We start from the raw sequence: 17,565 nt of genomic DNA, 5'->3' as shown, positions 1-17,565 counted from the left end.
TTGGAAGGGCTTGCAGGCTTTCAAATCCACTGAGCTTGTTTGGGGCGTGATTCTGAGGTCCCAGACCCCTACAGGGAGAGGTGGACGGCCTTGCAACGGGTCGGAGAGCGAGGGTGGTTACTTGTGAGTGCCTTGCTCGCCGGCACTCGGGGACGCAGAGTCGCCGAGAGGCGAGGAGTCGCGGAGACGCCATTGCCCTTTGCTCCGTCCTGGTGATTTGCCAAGAACAGAGGCGTGGAGTCGTGTGCCAGGCGGGCTGCAACTGGATGCGCGGTTATTTTCAATCGGAAGGGGTTGCAGACTCGAATCCACTGAGCTTGTTTGGGGCGGGATTCTGACGTCCCAGACCTCTACAGGGAGAGGTGGGACGGCCTTGCAACAGGTCGGAGAGCGAGGGTGGCTTTCTTGCAGAGGTGCTCGCCGGCACTCGGGATGTGGAAGCAGACTGCAGATTTCAACTCCTCACATACATAAGGGACACACTCAAGAAGCAGAATCAGGTTCGGAGGAAGCCGGAGCCGGAGCTGGACCCGGCTGGGCTGGTGATGTGGAACCGATGTACCAGCAAACGCACAAACAGGTCCACCAGATCCAGTCTCACATGGGACCCTGGGAGACGGCAGACAAGCAATCTGTGCACTTAGTAGAAAACGAAATCCAAGCAAGCATACCAGATATTCAGCCACCAAGAACGCCTGGAGATTTTGTCCAGCAAGGAGCCACCCAACAAAAGACAGAATGCCAAACTTCATGTTCCTGAGACGGCCCCCGTGAGGCTGAGACGGCCCCCATGAGGCTGCGGCAGCCCTAGTGAGTCTGGGATGGCCCCTGTGAGGCTGAGACGGCCCCTGTGAAGCTGGGGTGGCCCCTGTGAGACTGCGAAGGCCCCTGTGAAACTGAGACAGTCCCTGGGAAGCCGAGAAAAATACCACATGATCTCACTCATTTATGGATAATAAGGACCATTATAGACTGATGAACAAAAATGGATACAGAGGCAGAGCAGCATTGAGCAGACTATCAAACTACAGTGGGAAGCCTGGGGAGGGTTGGGGGTGGGGTAGGAGATCAACCAAAGGACTTGTATGCATGCATGTAAGAATAACCAATGAACACAAGACACTGGGGGGTGGGAGAGACCGGGGGAATGTCAAGTGGGGGGAAAAAAGGAGACGTGTAATACTCTTTGTAATACTTTAAGAAATAAAACAAAATTAAAGTTGCAATCCAGGCTAAATAAAGGTACACTTAGGTCTGTCTTGAGGTGAGAGGAGATAACTTTGAATTGGGGTAAAAATGAAGAATATACCTGGGAGGTACAAGGGCAGGCATTCCAGGCAAAGGGGACAGCTTGGGCCAGAGTGCAGGCAGTCAAGAACATGGCATTGTCTGGAAATCAGCAGATGATTATGTTTTGCACACAGGATGGTATGGGAGAAGATATGAAATTATATACTGTGAAAGGCCTTATGTGCTCTGCATAGTGTTAGCTTTTTCTATGTAATCATTTTTCATGGTATGTTATGTGTAGCACAGCTGGTACATATGATGATTTTTGGTATTACACTAATGAAATTTAGTTTTAATAAACAGTTGACTCTTAAATAACACAGGTTTAAACTGTGTGGCCCACTTATATGTGGATTCTTCTCATAAATACAGTGGGGCCTTCACTTAAAAGTTTAATTCGTTCCGTGACGGAGCTCGTAACTCAAATTACTTGTATGTCAAATCAAAAAGTGAACGAGTGAGACACGTGATGCTGGGCTGATGTTGTGGCGTTCACTGTGACGTTCGCTGTGCCAACTAGCGGTGGGGTATCTGAAGCTGGCTCGTAACCCAAATTTTAGCTCGCAACTCAAAGCAAAATATCGGCCGAGAGACGGCTCGTATCTCGAAAAACCTGTTATTTGGGACACTCATCAGTCAAGGCCCCACTGTACTGTAAATGTATTTTCCTTATGATTTTCTTAGTATTTTTTCCTCTAGCTTTCTTGTAAGAATGCAGTATTTAATACATATAAATACAAAAATGTGTTAACTGACTTTATTGGTAAGGCTTCAGTCAACAGTAGGCTATTAGTATTTTGGGGGAGTCAGAAGTATACATGCATTTTTGACTGCACCAGGAGTCAGCGCTCCTAGCCCCCACATTCTTCAAAAGCCAACCATGTGTTTATATGTACATTATATAAGAAGGTAGTTAAGGTGTAATTGTTTTTTAGTGGTGTAGCTGAGATGATGAGGGTCTAAACGAGGCCAGAGGATAACTATAATTTTGGGGAGAGAACATGAGCAGGGCTTGGTGATTAATAGATGATTGGTTGTGAATATTAGGGAGGGAAAAGGGTAAATCTTAGGAACTCCTAGGTTTCAGACTTGGTTAGCTGGGGGTAAAAGTCATGGAAATGGAGAATGCAGAAGGAAGAGAAGTATACTATTTTGTTTGAAGTGCCTGAGAGAGCTGTCTAATCCTGAGCTGTATATATCACTCTGTGGCACAGGAGAGATTTTGTTAGGTAAGTAATAGTTGAAGTGTTAGCAATTCCTACCTAGGAGATGTGTAAAGTAAGGAGCCAGAAGCAAGGAAGTAGTACAGGGTGGGGAGTGGGGGGGGACAGACAGTGGAAGAGGAACCTACAGAGGAAACTGAGAAGTAAAAATCCGTAGACAGTGATGTTATAACAACCAAGGAGGAAGGATAGTTGCAAGGAGAAGAAAGTAATCATCAGCTAAGATGGTGTATGAAAGTGGTTACCCTGGAGAAGACCGGAAGCGACCAAGGAGGTTAGGGTGGATGATGAAAAGGAACTCTAGACTTTAGCCTTACCTTAATTGTTTATTTGTTCATTTTACAGAAGAATGTATTCATAAAAGTAATATAATAAAATTTAAGCATTCATTTAGGTTTGGCATTTGGAATTTTGATTTGGAGAGCACTTTCAGTGAAACAGTAGAGGAAAAAAGCTCCAGGTGGCAGATAAGTCAAATTGTTAAAGGAATGTTTGGAAGTGAAGCATATAAGACAGTTTTTGATTAGTTATTTTTTTTTTTTGTGCCAGAGAAATCAACAAACAGAGAGTCACTTGTAAAAGAGAATTCTAACTTACTGCTATTACCATTTATGGAGTCTACCATCCATTACATGAAAAGGAATGGAAAATGAAAAAGATGCTTAGACTTTAACTATAGAATAATCTTGAGAATGAATTTCTTCTCACTGTTTACCTCTCCACTTGCAGTCTTCTTGTTGCCCATATTCTTGGAGTAATTAACATTTAATAGGCCCTTAGTGTATGACAGACACTATTCTCTTTAATGTCTATATATTTATTAATATTATATCTCTGTGTCCTACTGTACAGTGTGAGTGAAGAAAATATTATTTTCTCTGTGTCCTTGGGCAAATACATACTGTTTCTGAACCTTAGTTTTTACAGCTGTTGCCCACCTCTAAGATTGTGGGTCTTAAAGATAACATAAAAGCATCTAGACTTGAACCTAGCACTCTGTAGATGTATCTTAAAAGTATTGCTTTGCTGTTTCTTTTTACCTCTCTGCCTTTTCCATTAAGTGACCATTTTAACCTATGATAGTGAAATTCTTTACATCATAAACTGCACATTTAGGACTCAGAATCCAATTTGAAAAGCAAAACCAATATAAGAGTAAATTAAAGTCTATCACAATAAATTTAAAGCCTTGAAGTAAATAAATCATCACCATTAGCAAAAAAGTAATAAAATATGAATTTTGTGAACTATACACTAGTTCTGTGTTAATAACTAAAAATTAACCTGGAATATGTTTTGGCAGTTTCTGTATGATTTCCTGTTTTTATTTACTTATGTAGCCAACTAGAGGGCTGGTGCATGAAAATTCATGCACTGGAGGGGGGTTCCCTCAGCCCGGCCTGACCCCTCTCACAGTCCGGGAGCCCTCAGGGGCAGGAGGTGACCTGGGGATCAAGGTGACGCTCCCATCACACCTCTGCTGCTGCCACTGCCGACAGCGCAAGCCTCAGCCAGCCCTGGTTACCTGGTTATCCTCGGGCCAGCCCTGGGCAGCTGAGGGGACTGGGGGCCTCCAGTGGCAGGCGTGCAGCAAGGCCAGGCTGCCTGGTAGTGGGCCCGGCCTTGCCGTGCGCCTGCCGCCCTGGCGAAGCCGAGGGAACTAGGCACCGCCATCTTGTGGCTGTGGGCGCCGCCATCTTTGAGGGCATGGCAGTCAATTAGCATATTCCCTCCTTATTGGCTCTGGGCGCCTCCATCTTTGGGATGGTGTGAGGGTCAATTAGCATATTCCCTCTATTAGATAGGATAAGCATTTGAATTATATTTTGTTTTCTACCATTGCTTGTTATCATTAGTATCAAAAAAAGTAGCAGCATACAATAGTTAGCTATGGGGTGAAAACAATTTTACTAGCCGTGTGATCTTGGAAAGTTACTTAACCTTTCTGTGCTTTTATTTTCTCATTTGTAAAAAATGATACTTATCTCTTAAGATTGTTGTGAGGATTATAAAAGTAAATACATAGAAAATATGTAGAATAGTGCCTGACACATAGTATGCAGTCAATAAATATTCAGATGCTGCTTCTGGTTTCTTTATTACTACTTGCTGTGAGACTTTTGGCAGGTACTTAACCTCTCTAAACTCTGTTTCTTCACCTGTAAAATATTTACTTCATCAATCACTGTGAGGAGGAACAGACAGCATGTATAAAAGAGTACAGATGTGAACTCAAGAAGGTGATGCTGCTGACAGTGCTATAAACGTCTCAGTTCCACAAATTGAAATGAGCAAACTAGCAACGTTTAGTTTCCAGTAGCAGAGTACTTAAGAAAACTACAGTTTTTTTCTATCATTAAATCCCAACCTTTACTTTTCAGGCAGTGTTAAAACAAGTTATCGAAGATGGTTCAAAATATGGATTAAAAAGTGAGCTTTTCTCTGGTCTTCCCCAGAAGAAGATCGTGGTTGAATTCAGGTCAGTGCCTATTCTTCTTATGTGTTTGTTAATCAATTAGCTGATCAGATGAGTGTTTTACTATTTATAATAATAAAAGCGTAATATTCTAATTAGTCCGGACATCCTTCTGGACAACCTTCGGGATGAAGCAGGGCTGCTAGGGAAGCCTGGGTCCCGGGTGCCTGCCAGCGGCCAGAGGAAAGCCTGGGTCCTGGGTGCCAGAGAGAAGCTGGTGCTGGCATCCGGGGGAAGGAAGGTCTACTCTTGCACGAATTTTGTGCATCCAGCCACTAGTTACCATATAAGGGCTCACGAAATTAACATCTTTAAATTGATGCAGAACACAGCACCGTCTTCTCTAGTGATACATTTCAGTACTAACTGTATTACTCACGCTCCTTGCTGTTACCTAACCAATAGTAAAGGAAAATCAGTAGGAAGGTGGTACAATATCTGTTCCCATGCATACATCCTTGAAATAGTGCCATTGTAAGTTTCTTGAAACTTGAAAAGTTGCCACTAGGGCTCACTCCTAACACCTTTCTCATTTTCACTTCACTGTTACCATCTCTCCTCCCCAACTAAGCTCAAAATACCAAAACCTTAGTCTTCCTTACTCATTGATTCTCTGGCTTTTCTCCTCAATTTTCATTTCCCATATACAATCAAACCTCAGTTCTCTAACGTCTCCCATCTCAAATAATTCGCCTCTCGACCCAACACCCTTCATGCACCCTTCATGCTTATACCTGTATGATCAGTCACATCTCTCTAGGGCGACAAAGGAAAGAATGTGCGAGTATGAGTCAGTTTACTACTAAACCTCACATTGTTAACATCCCCGGAAAGTATGCTGTGAATATTTGTGTGTGTATGTGTTTGGTGTTTTGTTTTGTTTTTTGCTTTTGTCACTGCTTATTTTATTAAATTTTCATTTTTTACTGTACATTTTATGTCCTTTTATTAAATTTTCATTTATATTTCATGTCCTTTTTGTTTTTAAAGTATTTATTTATAGATTAAATAGTACCTTAGACATGTACTATATATAAGAAAGGTTAAAAAAGGGAGTCATTTGGGAGTCTGGAACAGATTAATTCAATTTACATTACTTCTAATGGGAAATAATGATTCAGTTTTCGAACAGCCTTCCGGAATTAAGTTCAAGGCCCGAGGTTCCATTGTACTGCTCTTTTTGTTTATGCTTGTAAGAAATGTCTAAAAATAACCTGTTCTATTTGAGTTGTATTCTGTAGGCTTTTTCTCTGGTGTTATTTGCCTATGGATTTGTCCCTCTCAACTATTTTCTATAGCAGTTACGGAGAGCTGGAACTTAAACGAGCATCTGAATGCTGATGAAGGCAGGGTCCCTTTCCCAGCAGCCATCTTTGCTCTCTGGCATTGCTGTGGGATGACCATAGCTGCCCCTCCCTTAGAAGTTTTCTAATTACTGTGGGGCTTACCATTGTGGTTTCAAAGTAGAGACAAACAGGTGGGGGATGGGGCAAAATTGATAGAAAACATTATTCTTGAATTTCTCCTGAAAATGAGAGAGATGACTGAAGAGAATGTTTTAAATATGTACTATCTTAAATAAACCAGGCAACTTTCCCCACAAAAGCAAGAGATATAATCACTGTGCTCAAGAAACTTGCTCCTTGCATAAAGATGTTGATGATAATAGGTCAACTAACTTGCTTAGGGTCATAGCGCTAACTGATTCTGAAGCCTACATATGTAACCTTTACTGCCTCCCTGATACAGTGTTGATTGTCATAATATTTTGTCAGATGTCGGAGCAATGTGATGAAGTACCAGAGTAGATAACTGTACCTGGTAGGTGGTGTAAAACTTATAGATAACTGCTATTGCCTCTCCTCTCTGCAAAGTCAGCCTTTCCTGTTTTGTTCAGATCAAACCTGCAGGAGCACAGTCAGCAGTTTCCTCAACGTAGTCTTCTCCCACCCTCTGCTGTTCCCAGTCTGAAGTGTTCTCAGAGAACAGATTGAGAACCTCTGATTGGTAAAATGAGAATCCAAAAGATGAGAGTACCAGTTCTGACTGTTAGTAACTGATTTGGTGATCTCAGATGAGACAGCTTTTTTTCCCTGGTCTCTTCTTTTTTGGAAAATAAGAGCAATAATATTTGTCTTTTCTTACAAAATTGAGAAAGTTACATGAAATAGTTATTTATAAGTCCCAGTAAGTTGTCCAAACTATAATTCATTCATTCATTGCAGCTACTTTGGTTGCCAAAGGAGTTGAATTTGTATTTTCCATTTTATTTATTCCCTTCCCAGTAGGAATATGGTAACAGAGAATGGCAAATTGATGATTTCAAGTGATCTTTTATCAAGGCTAAAGACCTACATAGATTGAGTTCTTCTAATCCTAAAGGAAAAAATATAAAAGTTCTGTGAAAGCAAAAAAACAAAAAACAAAAAAACTCCTCATAATATAAATACCTAGTTTGAAAAAAATCAAAGATTGCAAAAGGATACTCGGTGAAAAGCAAGTCTCCTCCCCATCCAGTTTCCTGGTTCTCTCCTCTGGGCAGTCACCAACACTACTTTCTTATTTATCCAACTAGAAATAGCCTTTGCATTTATAAACAGATCTCACACATTATATATTGTTCTCCTTGCTTTTTTTTTTTCACAAAACAATGTATCTTATGCTCCTTTAATATCAGAACATCCAGGGCGGTTTGTAATTTTTATTGTTTCATAGTAGTCTGTTAATTTTTAAAAAATCATCTTTATTGAGGTACAATTACATACTGTACAATACAGTTCACCATATTTCAACATATAATTTGATGAGTTTTGGTAAAGATGTACAGTTCATGTAACTACCACTACACTTATAGTATAGAACATTGTCTGTCTTTATCTGTTTCATTGATTTTTGCTTTTATTTGTCTCATTCTCTTTTATTTTGCTTTCTTTGGTTCTCTTTTTCTAGTTTCTTAAAGGAAAATCTTAGATTATTGATTGGAAACCTTTTTTCTTTTCTAATATAAACATTTTGTGCTATGAGCTTTTCTGCTTTATCTCATAGAGTTGCTTTTAAGGCAGTCCTAGGGATCACCTTGTTCTCATTCTCACAGGATCACAGATCTTATACAGTTTCATAAAACCAGTGTTTTATGTATGTTTCTGGTTTCCCGGTCAATTTACCTTTTTAGTATTGAAAAACTTACGAAAATTTCAAACATATACAAAACAGAGGAGTGTAAGGAAATCCCATGTGCTCAGCACTAAGATTCAAGTCATCAACATATTGTCACATTTGTTTTATCTCTTTTTTCTTGTTGTCTCAGTTCTTTCAGCTGTAGAATAAGAGTACCTTACTTCACACCTCTTATGAGTATTAATTGAGTTAATGCATAAAACTGCCTGTCAGGTAGTGAGTGCCTTAGAAGCACTTGTAGTGTTAAATGATTGATTAAAACTTCTCAAAACACACAGAGTAGTTATAAAGGTGATGACTGAGAATTTTAAGTGGTGAATCAGATTTCTGATTATTCTGGGAAGCTTAATGCATGAATAATTTTATATTTTAATTTCTGATCCAGTAAATATTGATAGATACTACCATACAGAGTAAATTTCTTTGGGGTCCTGAATTTTAAAAGGATAAAGGATTTGTTAACTGGTGCACTAAATTTAATTCCCTATAGTCAACATTGTGTCAAAACAATATCTCTGAATTTCTTCATCTTTTTTAGAATCCTTAAATGTATCTGCGTTTTCCTCAGTTTGCCACTTCTGTGTATGGTACAGCCTCATGAATCACAGGGTCATTTTCACTACACATGATTCTTTGAGTTCTAATTTATCTTTGCTCTAAATTTGTAATTTTTAACTTACCTTTGCCCTAAATTACCAAAGGCCTTAGTCCCCAGTTGTATTGAACTATGGAGGCATGACCTAGTTCACTTTAGAACCTTTGTTCTTAGCACAAAAATATAACTTTTGCAATTATTTGCAGTTCACCTAACGTTGCCAAAAAATTTCACGTTGGACATTTGCGTTCTACCATCATAGGTAAGTGTTGTTTCACAGAAAATATTAAACAAGTCTTTGGGGTACATTTGATAATACTGTCTAATGGTTTAATGCTTAAATAGCAATAGGACAAAAAGTTCAAATTTATATGAGCCTGGTGCTCATTAAATATTACATGAAATGGGAAAAACTGGTTTAGAAGTGGAAAAAAGAAATTTGTTTCAAAACTTCAAGATTAACTCAGGAAACAGTTTTAACTGAAATGTTTGTTATGATTTTAACTTTTAAAAAATTTGTATGCATATGGAGAAAATATGAAAATAGTTATGTGAAGATGGTAGTGATCTCCGCAATTTTTTTGTTCGTGTATTTTGTTTTAAAAAAGAAACTGTTGCCTGGCAGGCGGCTCAGTGGTTAGCGTTGACCTATGAACCAGGCAGTCACAGGTCAGTTTCCCCCATCAGGATGCCCGGGTTACAGGCTCGATCCCCAGTAAGAGGTGTGCAGGAGGCAGCAGATCAATGATTCTCTCTCATCACTGATGCTTCTATCTAGTCTATGTGTGAGGAAACGCAGATACCAAAAATAACTTTTCCAAAATCACATAGCTAGCTAAGTATCATAGCCAGGGTTGGAAATTAGACAGTCGGTTCCAAAAGCCTAGGTTCAGTCTTTTAGTTGGATTTGTAACGTAATAAGGCGTTAAGAAAAAATAGGAATACAGTCTGAGTACCACCTGAAGAGGTGGTTCCTGTTGCTGGGACTCTATAGGTTGGGAAGACCTTGAAATAGGGAAGCTGCAGTAATTTAAGTCAGATATACATATAAGTGAGAGATTATTTGCAGAAAACTGGATCTACTCTAGTAAAAGCAGGAAGGGATTTACTACAGGATATTGATTAATTTACAAAGTTGTTGGGAGTGCTAAAGAAGCTTTGGATTAAGCTGGCAAAAATTACTCCTAAAACTATACCATGAGCTTGGTCATCAAGGAGCATCTCCCTTTTCTGCAATCACTTCCACTACTTTAGAATCACGCTGCCACTGCCGTAGTCAGGAAACTCCACTAGTCCCGCCTTGCCTTCTAGAATTCATACTGGCAAAAGAGGCAGCCCCATTCATTCTCAGTCTTTCACTTAGTTACCTTGGAGGATGCATGGTAGGACGCCAGGCCCTCTATTTGTGGTCACATACACACAAGCCCCACAACTATGTTTGTCAGAAATAATAGAAGTAGTTCCCCTTCCACCTTCTGAATCTCATGCAAAGTATATCTGATTGGCTAAAGCTAAATTACTTCTGGAACTTTAACTGCAAGAGATTCTGGGAAATGTAATTTTTAGGTTTCCAGCCTCTGCAGTATGTTGAGTGCACACTAGAAGGAAAGTGGAATAGATGTTGAATATCAAACCAGTATTAGCCATTCCGGGAAGCCTTGGACTGCTGTGTGCTGTTAGGGAGCAGGCATGAGAAGATGGACTTCAGTGATTGAAGGAAATTAAAGTGAGCTATTTAAAACTAAAACCAGTATGGCTCAGGTTCTGTAGGGCACAGCCAAATTATTCCTTGCTAATTACTAAAACAGTATTATTTTCTGCCCTTGGGATTAACTTGGAATAGCAATTACTCTAACATGTTCCCAACTCCCATTAATGTTAATGAAAATTCTGTTCTTATGAAAGTTAGGAGATTTCTTGTAATAACCACCCGCCCAATAATGCCTTACTTTCCATAACATAGATGAAAACACAATAATGAAAGTTTTACTAAAAAACAAAACAAAACAAAAAAAAACTGAACTGGTAAATTTTGCCAAAAGAATTGTCTGTGTTATATTTTGATAATAGAGAAGCACACGATTCCTATGCCAAAATGTTTAACAAGAATGAGAAACTGTATATTTTATCATTACTAGGAAATTTCATAGCAAATCTCAAAGAAGCTTTAGGACATCAAGTAACGAGAATAAATTACCTTGGAGATTGGGGTATGCAGTTTGGTAAGTAAGTTCAAGATTTTATTTTTCATTTCACTGTTAAATTTAATATGTTTTAATATCATGTCACTTGGTCATCTGCACAGAATATAAGCAGAATCCCATTAGATAAAATAGTACTTCCTGCTGAAACCAGTTTGGCTCAGTGAATAGAGCTTTGGCTTGCGGACTGAAGGGTCCCAGGTTCGATTCTGGTCAAGGGCATGTACCTGGGTTGCGGGCATATCCCCAGTGGGAGATGTGCAGGAGGCAGCTGATTGATGTTTCTCTCTCATCGATGTTTCTAACTCTCTATCTCTCTCCCTTCCTCTCTGTAAAAAATCAATAAAATATATTTAAAAAAAAAATAGTACCTCCTACATTTTTTTTCCTAATGGCTCTTTTGCATAAATCTTGTATTTTATTTTTTAGAGTAATTCTCACCACACAAGTAAGTTTGGGTGAGGAAACTTCACACATTCAGAGAAACACCTGATAATACAGGCCTCTTGTGGTTTTATTAAAGAAAAATCGCTTATATTTGTGAGTTAAATGGAGGAGTGCGTATACAGGGAAGAAGATAGGTCTAGCTAGCTATATACACCCTTGTCAACCACAGCCCCTTCTGGGCCATTCTATGTGAAGAGTGATCTGTTTTTATATCCTGGGCCCGTGGCCTAGAGGGAAAAGAGGAGTGAGATCCAGACAGATGAGTGCCACAAATGATCTCCAATGTCCAGTTCAGTCAGAAACATTCCTAGTTCATATACACCAGAAATTAAGGTATAAGAAGGGCAAGGTAAATGTAGTTGCTAAGGCAGGAAAAGACTGAAAGCATGTGAAGTGCAAGTTTTTAAAAATCTCTGGCAACTACTATGTTTGTTTTAAGATCTAGCCTTTACACCAGGGGTCCTCAAACTTTTTAAACAGGGGGCCAGTTCACTGTCCCTCAGACCGTTGGAGGGCCGGACTATAGTTTTAAAAAAAACTGAATAAATTCCTATGCACACTGCACATATCTTATTTTGAAATAAAAAAAACGGGAACAAATACAATATTTGTATTTGCATGTGGCCCGCAGGCTGTAGTTTGAGGACCCCTGCTTTACACTGTCACGTCTAAAGCATTCTGACACCCAGACACACCCTTGCCCACCTTCTTGCATCACCAAGTTCCTAGTACCCAGCTCTATTCAAAGAGGTTTCTGTCTTACTGTCTTCTTATTTTTGTCCTTCTTTCCCTGCTACACAATGTTTTTTTGAGGGCATGGAGTGTGTCTTAATTATTTTTGTATCCATAGTGCCTGGCACATAAGAGGCACTCAGAATGATGAATGACTCTGTTCTGGAACGTATTTTACAATCCTAATCCAAGAGAAAGGCTAGGTAATATTTTAAAGTTTCTTTAAGGTGCAGTGTACACTGCTAGTTCTAAAGTTCACTGATAATAGTATGTTCCATATCTAGTGAATTGGAATCAAAGCTTTCAAAAGACAGACTTATCAGGACCTTCTCTTGTGAATATTATACTTTGAGTTAATAAAAATCTTTTTTAGACCTTACAGTGGATAAATTTGAACCTGTTAATAGTGCCCTTGTATTCACTGTAGAGGAATCTGAAAACATGCCCTGCATTTAAAAAATCTATCTGCAGTTCACAACAGCTGGCAGAGGTTTAGGCTCTAGGCTCAATAGTCAGACTTAATAGATGGTATCTACTTTATGTTAGTTTGTCTGATTTAGGCATTTCACAGGCATTAGCAAATATGTGATGATGATATTCATGGAATTTTAGCTGCAGGATTTTATTGTAGTTTTTCTCTAAAGGACTACAGTGGTTACTGACCTGTTAACATTCCTATTATAACCGTCATTGTTGAAGAGTTTTAATTTTGGTTGTTTCAGCTATCCCTTATTGAAAGTTGGCAGAGATACCTAGGCATAGAGGTTTTGAAAATATATTAGGTGAAATGTTAAATGGAATTGGCCTTTTCTTTTCCTAGTTCTGTTTTTTAAAACACTCTGTGCATCTTTCCACACCCTGCTTATTCCCAAGACCCTGAATCACAATCATATTTGCGTTTGCTTGAAAGTGAATAGAGCTGGTACATATTTTAGTCATCTTTCTAGTTCCTGTCTAAGCTCCAAAGTATCTATACATATGAAGAGGTAATATGCTAATTGTCTGTTATGGGGTCCCAGTAACAACCAATTTGCATATTAAAAAAATATATTTTATTGATTTTTTACAGAGGGGAAGGGAGAGAGATAGAGAGTTAGAAATATCAATGAGAGAGACACATCGATCAGCTGCCTCCTGCACACCTCCTACTAGGGATGTACCCGCAACCCAGGTACATGCCCCTGACCGGAATCGAACCTGGGACCTTTCAGTCCACAGGCCGATGCTCTATCCACTAAGCCAAACCAGTTTCGGCCAATTTGCATATTGACAGACCAGCATGGGGCTGTGCATGCAGCAGGGGGCGGGCAGCTGGAGGCAAGTTCCCGGGGGTCTGAGGAGAGGAAGAGGAAGCAGCCATGGGAGCTCTTTCACTCCCCCTGCACGGACACCCTGCCCCAGTCCCTGCACTCCCAGGGGGATGGACGGACACTCTACCCCAGCCCCCGCACCTCTGGGGGAACAGGGAGGCTGGCTGGGTGGGGAGAAGACCCAGCCTCGGAGGTAGCTGCAGCCCGCACCTCCGACTCCCAATCTCTTCCCCCGCCAGAGGCGCCCACAACAATAGCACCCCAGCGACCACCCGTCAGTAACTCCGGGGCCCATGGCCCACTGCTGCCAGGCCCCCTCCACTGAGGCTGGGCGTGCCTCTCCTCCCTACAACTCCAGACCTGAGTGGAGGCAGGCCTAAATAGTCCCCCAGGGTCAGACCCTTCCTTCCCCCCCCCCCCCCCCCCCCCCCCCCCCCCCCCCCCCCCGACAGCAGCAGCTCCATCTCCGCAGCAGAAGTGCGCTGAACCTCACGAGGGGCACGGCTAAACTTGCCCTCCTAGCTTGCCTGGCTCCGCCCTGGCCTGGCCCCCACCCCATTCCTGGAGATTGGAGCCCCGCCCTGAGCTGGTCAGCTTGAAACAGCCATGTACAATTTAAAGAATGATGCCAAGCAGGAAGGTTTGACAGTTACTCCCCCTTCAGCCGCACCACCGCCCTAGCACCCCCCTAAGGCCTTGCCCCCCACCAGCACCTCCAGGGACGACCACCTCTACAGGGCTGCTGGCCAGAACCTGCCCCTCTGAGGCCTGCGGAACCCTCTGCAAAGCTTCATAGCTACAATCCCAGGAAACAATCATGCCCTCTTCCCCTAATCAGCATCTACTACCTACAAGGGTACCCGTGAGCTTAAAAATAATAATCTCTTCCCATTTAGACACCACTTACTTGATGAAACATTTCTAGGTGTATTAGCTCAGAACCTCCTCATGACTACCCAGTGAGGTAGGCTGAGAAGAGATTACAATTCCCATAGTATATGCATATGTATTCAGAAATGAAGGTCCGAGAGGAAAAGTGTCAAGCCCAGTGGTTCCCAAGGTGCAGCACATGCCCCACAGTGGGGGCAATTTCATTTTAAGTGGGGCAATTTGAGAATCAGTTAACAGTGAATTTTTTGCATTTCTTATGGTTCTAGGAGGCCTCATCTACAGCATATCCTACATAATAAAAGCATATCCTAATATGCAAATGACCGAATGGTGGAATGACCAGTCACTATGATGCGTGCTGACCATCAGGGGGCAGACACTCAACGCAGGAGCTGCCCTCTGGTGGTCAGTGTTCTCCTACAGCGGGAGCGCCTCTCAGCCAGAAGCCGGACTCACGGCTGGCGAGCACAGCGGCAATGGTGGGAGCCTCTCCCACCTCTGTGGCAATGCTAAGGATGTCCGACTGACGGCTTAGGCCCACTAAGCCGTCAGTCGGACATCCCCCCAGGGCTCCCAGACTGCGAGAGGGCGCAGACCAGGCTGAGGGACCTCTCCCCCACAAGTGCACGAATTTTGTGCACCGGGCCTCTAGTTGTATACATAACGTGTCAGTAGCATCCCACTTTCTGCTGAGCCCATGTAGAAAAATGTACCCCAATCAGCAAAGCCCAGTGGCAGTAGCTCCTGTAGAGCTGAAGCTTGGTAATTGATACACTTGTAGAAACAGATGTTTTTTTAAATAATTAAACTACTTTTTATTGCTGTTGACCCCAGGCTGCAGATATCCTTTCAAACTGAAATTGTGATTATCTTTTAGCAAAATATTTTAAGAGTATAAATATTCACATTCCAAACTAGGCATTTTCATTGCTGGTTTATAAACTTTAATTACTATTTTTTAAAAAGGTTCAAACTAACACTCACTGAATGCTGAACTTCCCACCAAAGATTACCCCCCAAAAATTGTCAAATGGCAAAAATATGGCCAAATAAAAGAATTTTGTTGCTTGGTCACCTTGAATGAGAGAAGTAACCAGGGGTGTTTTGAGTTTTATCTTTTACTGTTTTCATTAATTATTTGTGTAAGAAGTGATATTATAATATCCAGAGAATTCCTACCTTTGTTTTATTTTAACAGCTACAAGTTTAAAAAGAAAGTTTTGAAATCACTTGCCATCAGTTTGTTTTCACAAATTTTGAGTGCCCAGTGTCCAGCGGGGGCAATTTTTGGTTTTCTCCAGAGTTAGCTGCTCAACAAATGCTACTTTTATTATGTTTGCTAGGGAAGTGTTGAGCACTGTTAGTACAAAGATAAATTACTTTTACCTCTGCCTTTGATGAGCTCATAGTCTATTGGTTTCTGTAAAGTTAATTTCAGTAACTCAGTATATTAAACTTGTGATTCAATATATTGAATTTGACTTGTGTTAGTTTATTGGGTAGCAGGTGATAGCATGTGTTTTGCAATGTTTCAAGATACATAATTATGGGAGCTTGATCTTTTTGTAGAACTATACCTGTTCCCTGCCATGACTGATCTCTACTGTTCCATTTTATAATGTTTTCACTTATGGATTATTGTGGTAGGTCTTCTGGGGACTGGCTTCCAACTGTTTGGCTATGAAGAAAAGCTCCAGTCCAATCCTTTGCAGCATCTCTTTGAAGTAAGTTTCAACAAACAATATTAGAAAATATTTCAACTTTTTTTTTTTCCAGAGTGCTATACAGTTTTGTAACACATTTTTAATCCCAGAGGTTTTAACAAATGTTCCTTAAAACAAGGAACTACAAAATTGAAAATGTTGCTTTTATTTTACTGGGGAGTTATTTTAATTTTCAAATCCAAGAGTTCTTTTATTACTGTTTTAGTTGATTTGGGACACTAGTTCTCCAGGTATCAAATCTTCTTAGAATAAACACATAGGATAAAAATTTAATAATACAGAGAGAAATTTCTGAATTTTTGTTAGTTGTTATATACTGCATCTTTCTTTTTTTTAAATATATTTTTATTGATTTCAGAGATGAAGGGAAAGGGAGAGAGAGATAGAAACATCAATGCTGAGAAAGAATCATTGATCGGCTGCCTCCTGCAAACCCCACATGGGATGGATTGAGCTCACAACCCGGGCATGTGCCCTGACCGGGAATCCAACTGTGACCTCCTAGTTCATAGGTCGACGCTCAACCACTGAGCCATGCCAGCCAATCAATGCTCCCCTATAAGGCAAAAGAACACTTTCGTGCACCGGGCCTCTAGTTGTATACATAACATGTCAGTAGCATCCCGGTAGCATCTCTTTCTCCTTCCTTTGCAGGACAGCCTTTGTAGCTTTGTTCATGGTAGTAACTATAATTTATTTAGACTTGAAAAAACATGAGATTATACTCTTTTTGCTCTTCTTCTGGTATGGAAGAAGGGAGGTGTGTTTCTCTCTTAACTTTATATGGCCTTTTTTCATTTCTTTCTTTCAGCTCTTTATCCTGGCTCTTGCCCAATGTGAACTCTTCTATTCTACTTCATTTAGTCCCTTCATTTCTCTGTCATCAATCCATCCTGGAGTTCATTAATAAAACTCTTCCTGTCCAATTAATCTCCAAGGATGTGTTTCCTTTCATTGTCTCAGTTGTTATCTCTGCTATTTCTGGGCCTCACACGAAGAAATACAGATACACCATTAGCCATATTGGTGACAGTCCATGGGCTCAGACTAAAGATGTTATGCCTGTGCTGTGTGTGAGGAAGAGTGGGTGTCAAAATATGCTTTATTCCTCTAGCCAAAGCCACCAAGAGCATTTTGTTAGTTTTCTTTTCTTTTCTTTCTTTTTTATTAAGGTATTAGATATGTGTCTTTATCCCCCCATTGCCCCCCCTCCCCCGCTCATGCCCTCACCCCCTGGTGTCTGTGTCCTTTGGTTAGGCTTATATGCATGCATACAAGTCCTTTGGTTGATCTCTCTCCCCCTTACCCCCACCCTTCCTCCCCTCCCCTCCCCTCTGAGGTTTGAGCATTTGATCAGTGCTTCTAGTCTCTGGATCTGTTTTTATTCATCAGTTTATGTTGTTCATTATAATCCACAAATGAGTGAGAGTATGTGATATTTATCTTTCTCTGGTTTTCTTTTTGTTAAATGGTTTTCTCTTGCAGCTGGTTTTGTAGTT

At 40.8% G+C, this 17,565-nt stretch overlaps 1 protein-coding gene across 2 annotated transcripts in view; it reads left to right on the top strand.

Annotated features, from left to right (window-relative positions):
- The window catches only part of RARS2 (arginyl-tRNA synthetase 2, mitochondrial), a 70,478-nt gene that overhangs the window by 19,941 nt on the left and 32,972 nt on the right, over nucleotides 1-17,565 (top strand). For both annotated transcript variants that reach the window (XM_081094412.1, XM_081094411.1), the window contains 4 exons: nucleotides 4,895-4,992; nucleotides 8,968-9,023; nucleotides 10,900-10,983; nucleotides 15,990-16,066. In XM_081094412.1, the coding sequence (XP_080950538.1) occupies nucleotides 4,895-4,992; nucleotides 8,968-9,023; nucleotides 10,900-10,983; nucleotides 15,990-16,066 (315 nt within the window). The remainder of the gene's footprint in view (nucleotides 1-4,894; nucleotides 4,993-8,967; nucleotides 9,024-10,899; nucleotides 10,984-15,989; nucleotides 16,067-17,565) is intronic.

The sequence above is a fragment of the Myotis nattereri genome (genome assembly GCF_964212035.1).
Source record: "Myotis nattereri genome assembly, chromosome: 6".
Classification (NCBI taxonomy): domain Eukaryota; kingdom Metazoa; phylum Chordata; class Mammalia; order Chiroptera; family Vespertilionidae; genus Myotis; species Myotis nattereri.
The sequence above is the reverse complement of the archived record's forward strand: the minus strand, read 5'-3'. Positions and strand labels throughout refer to the sequence as shown.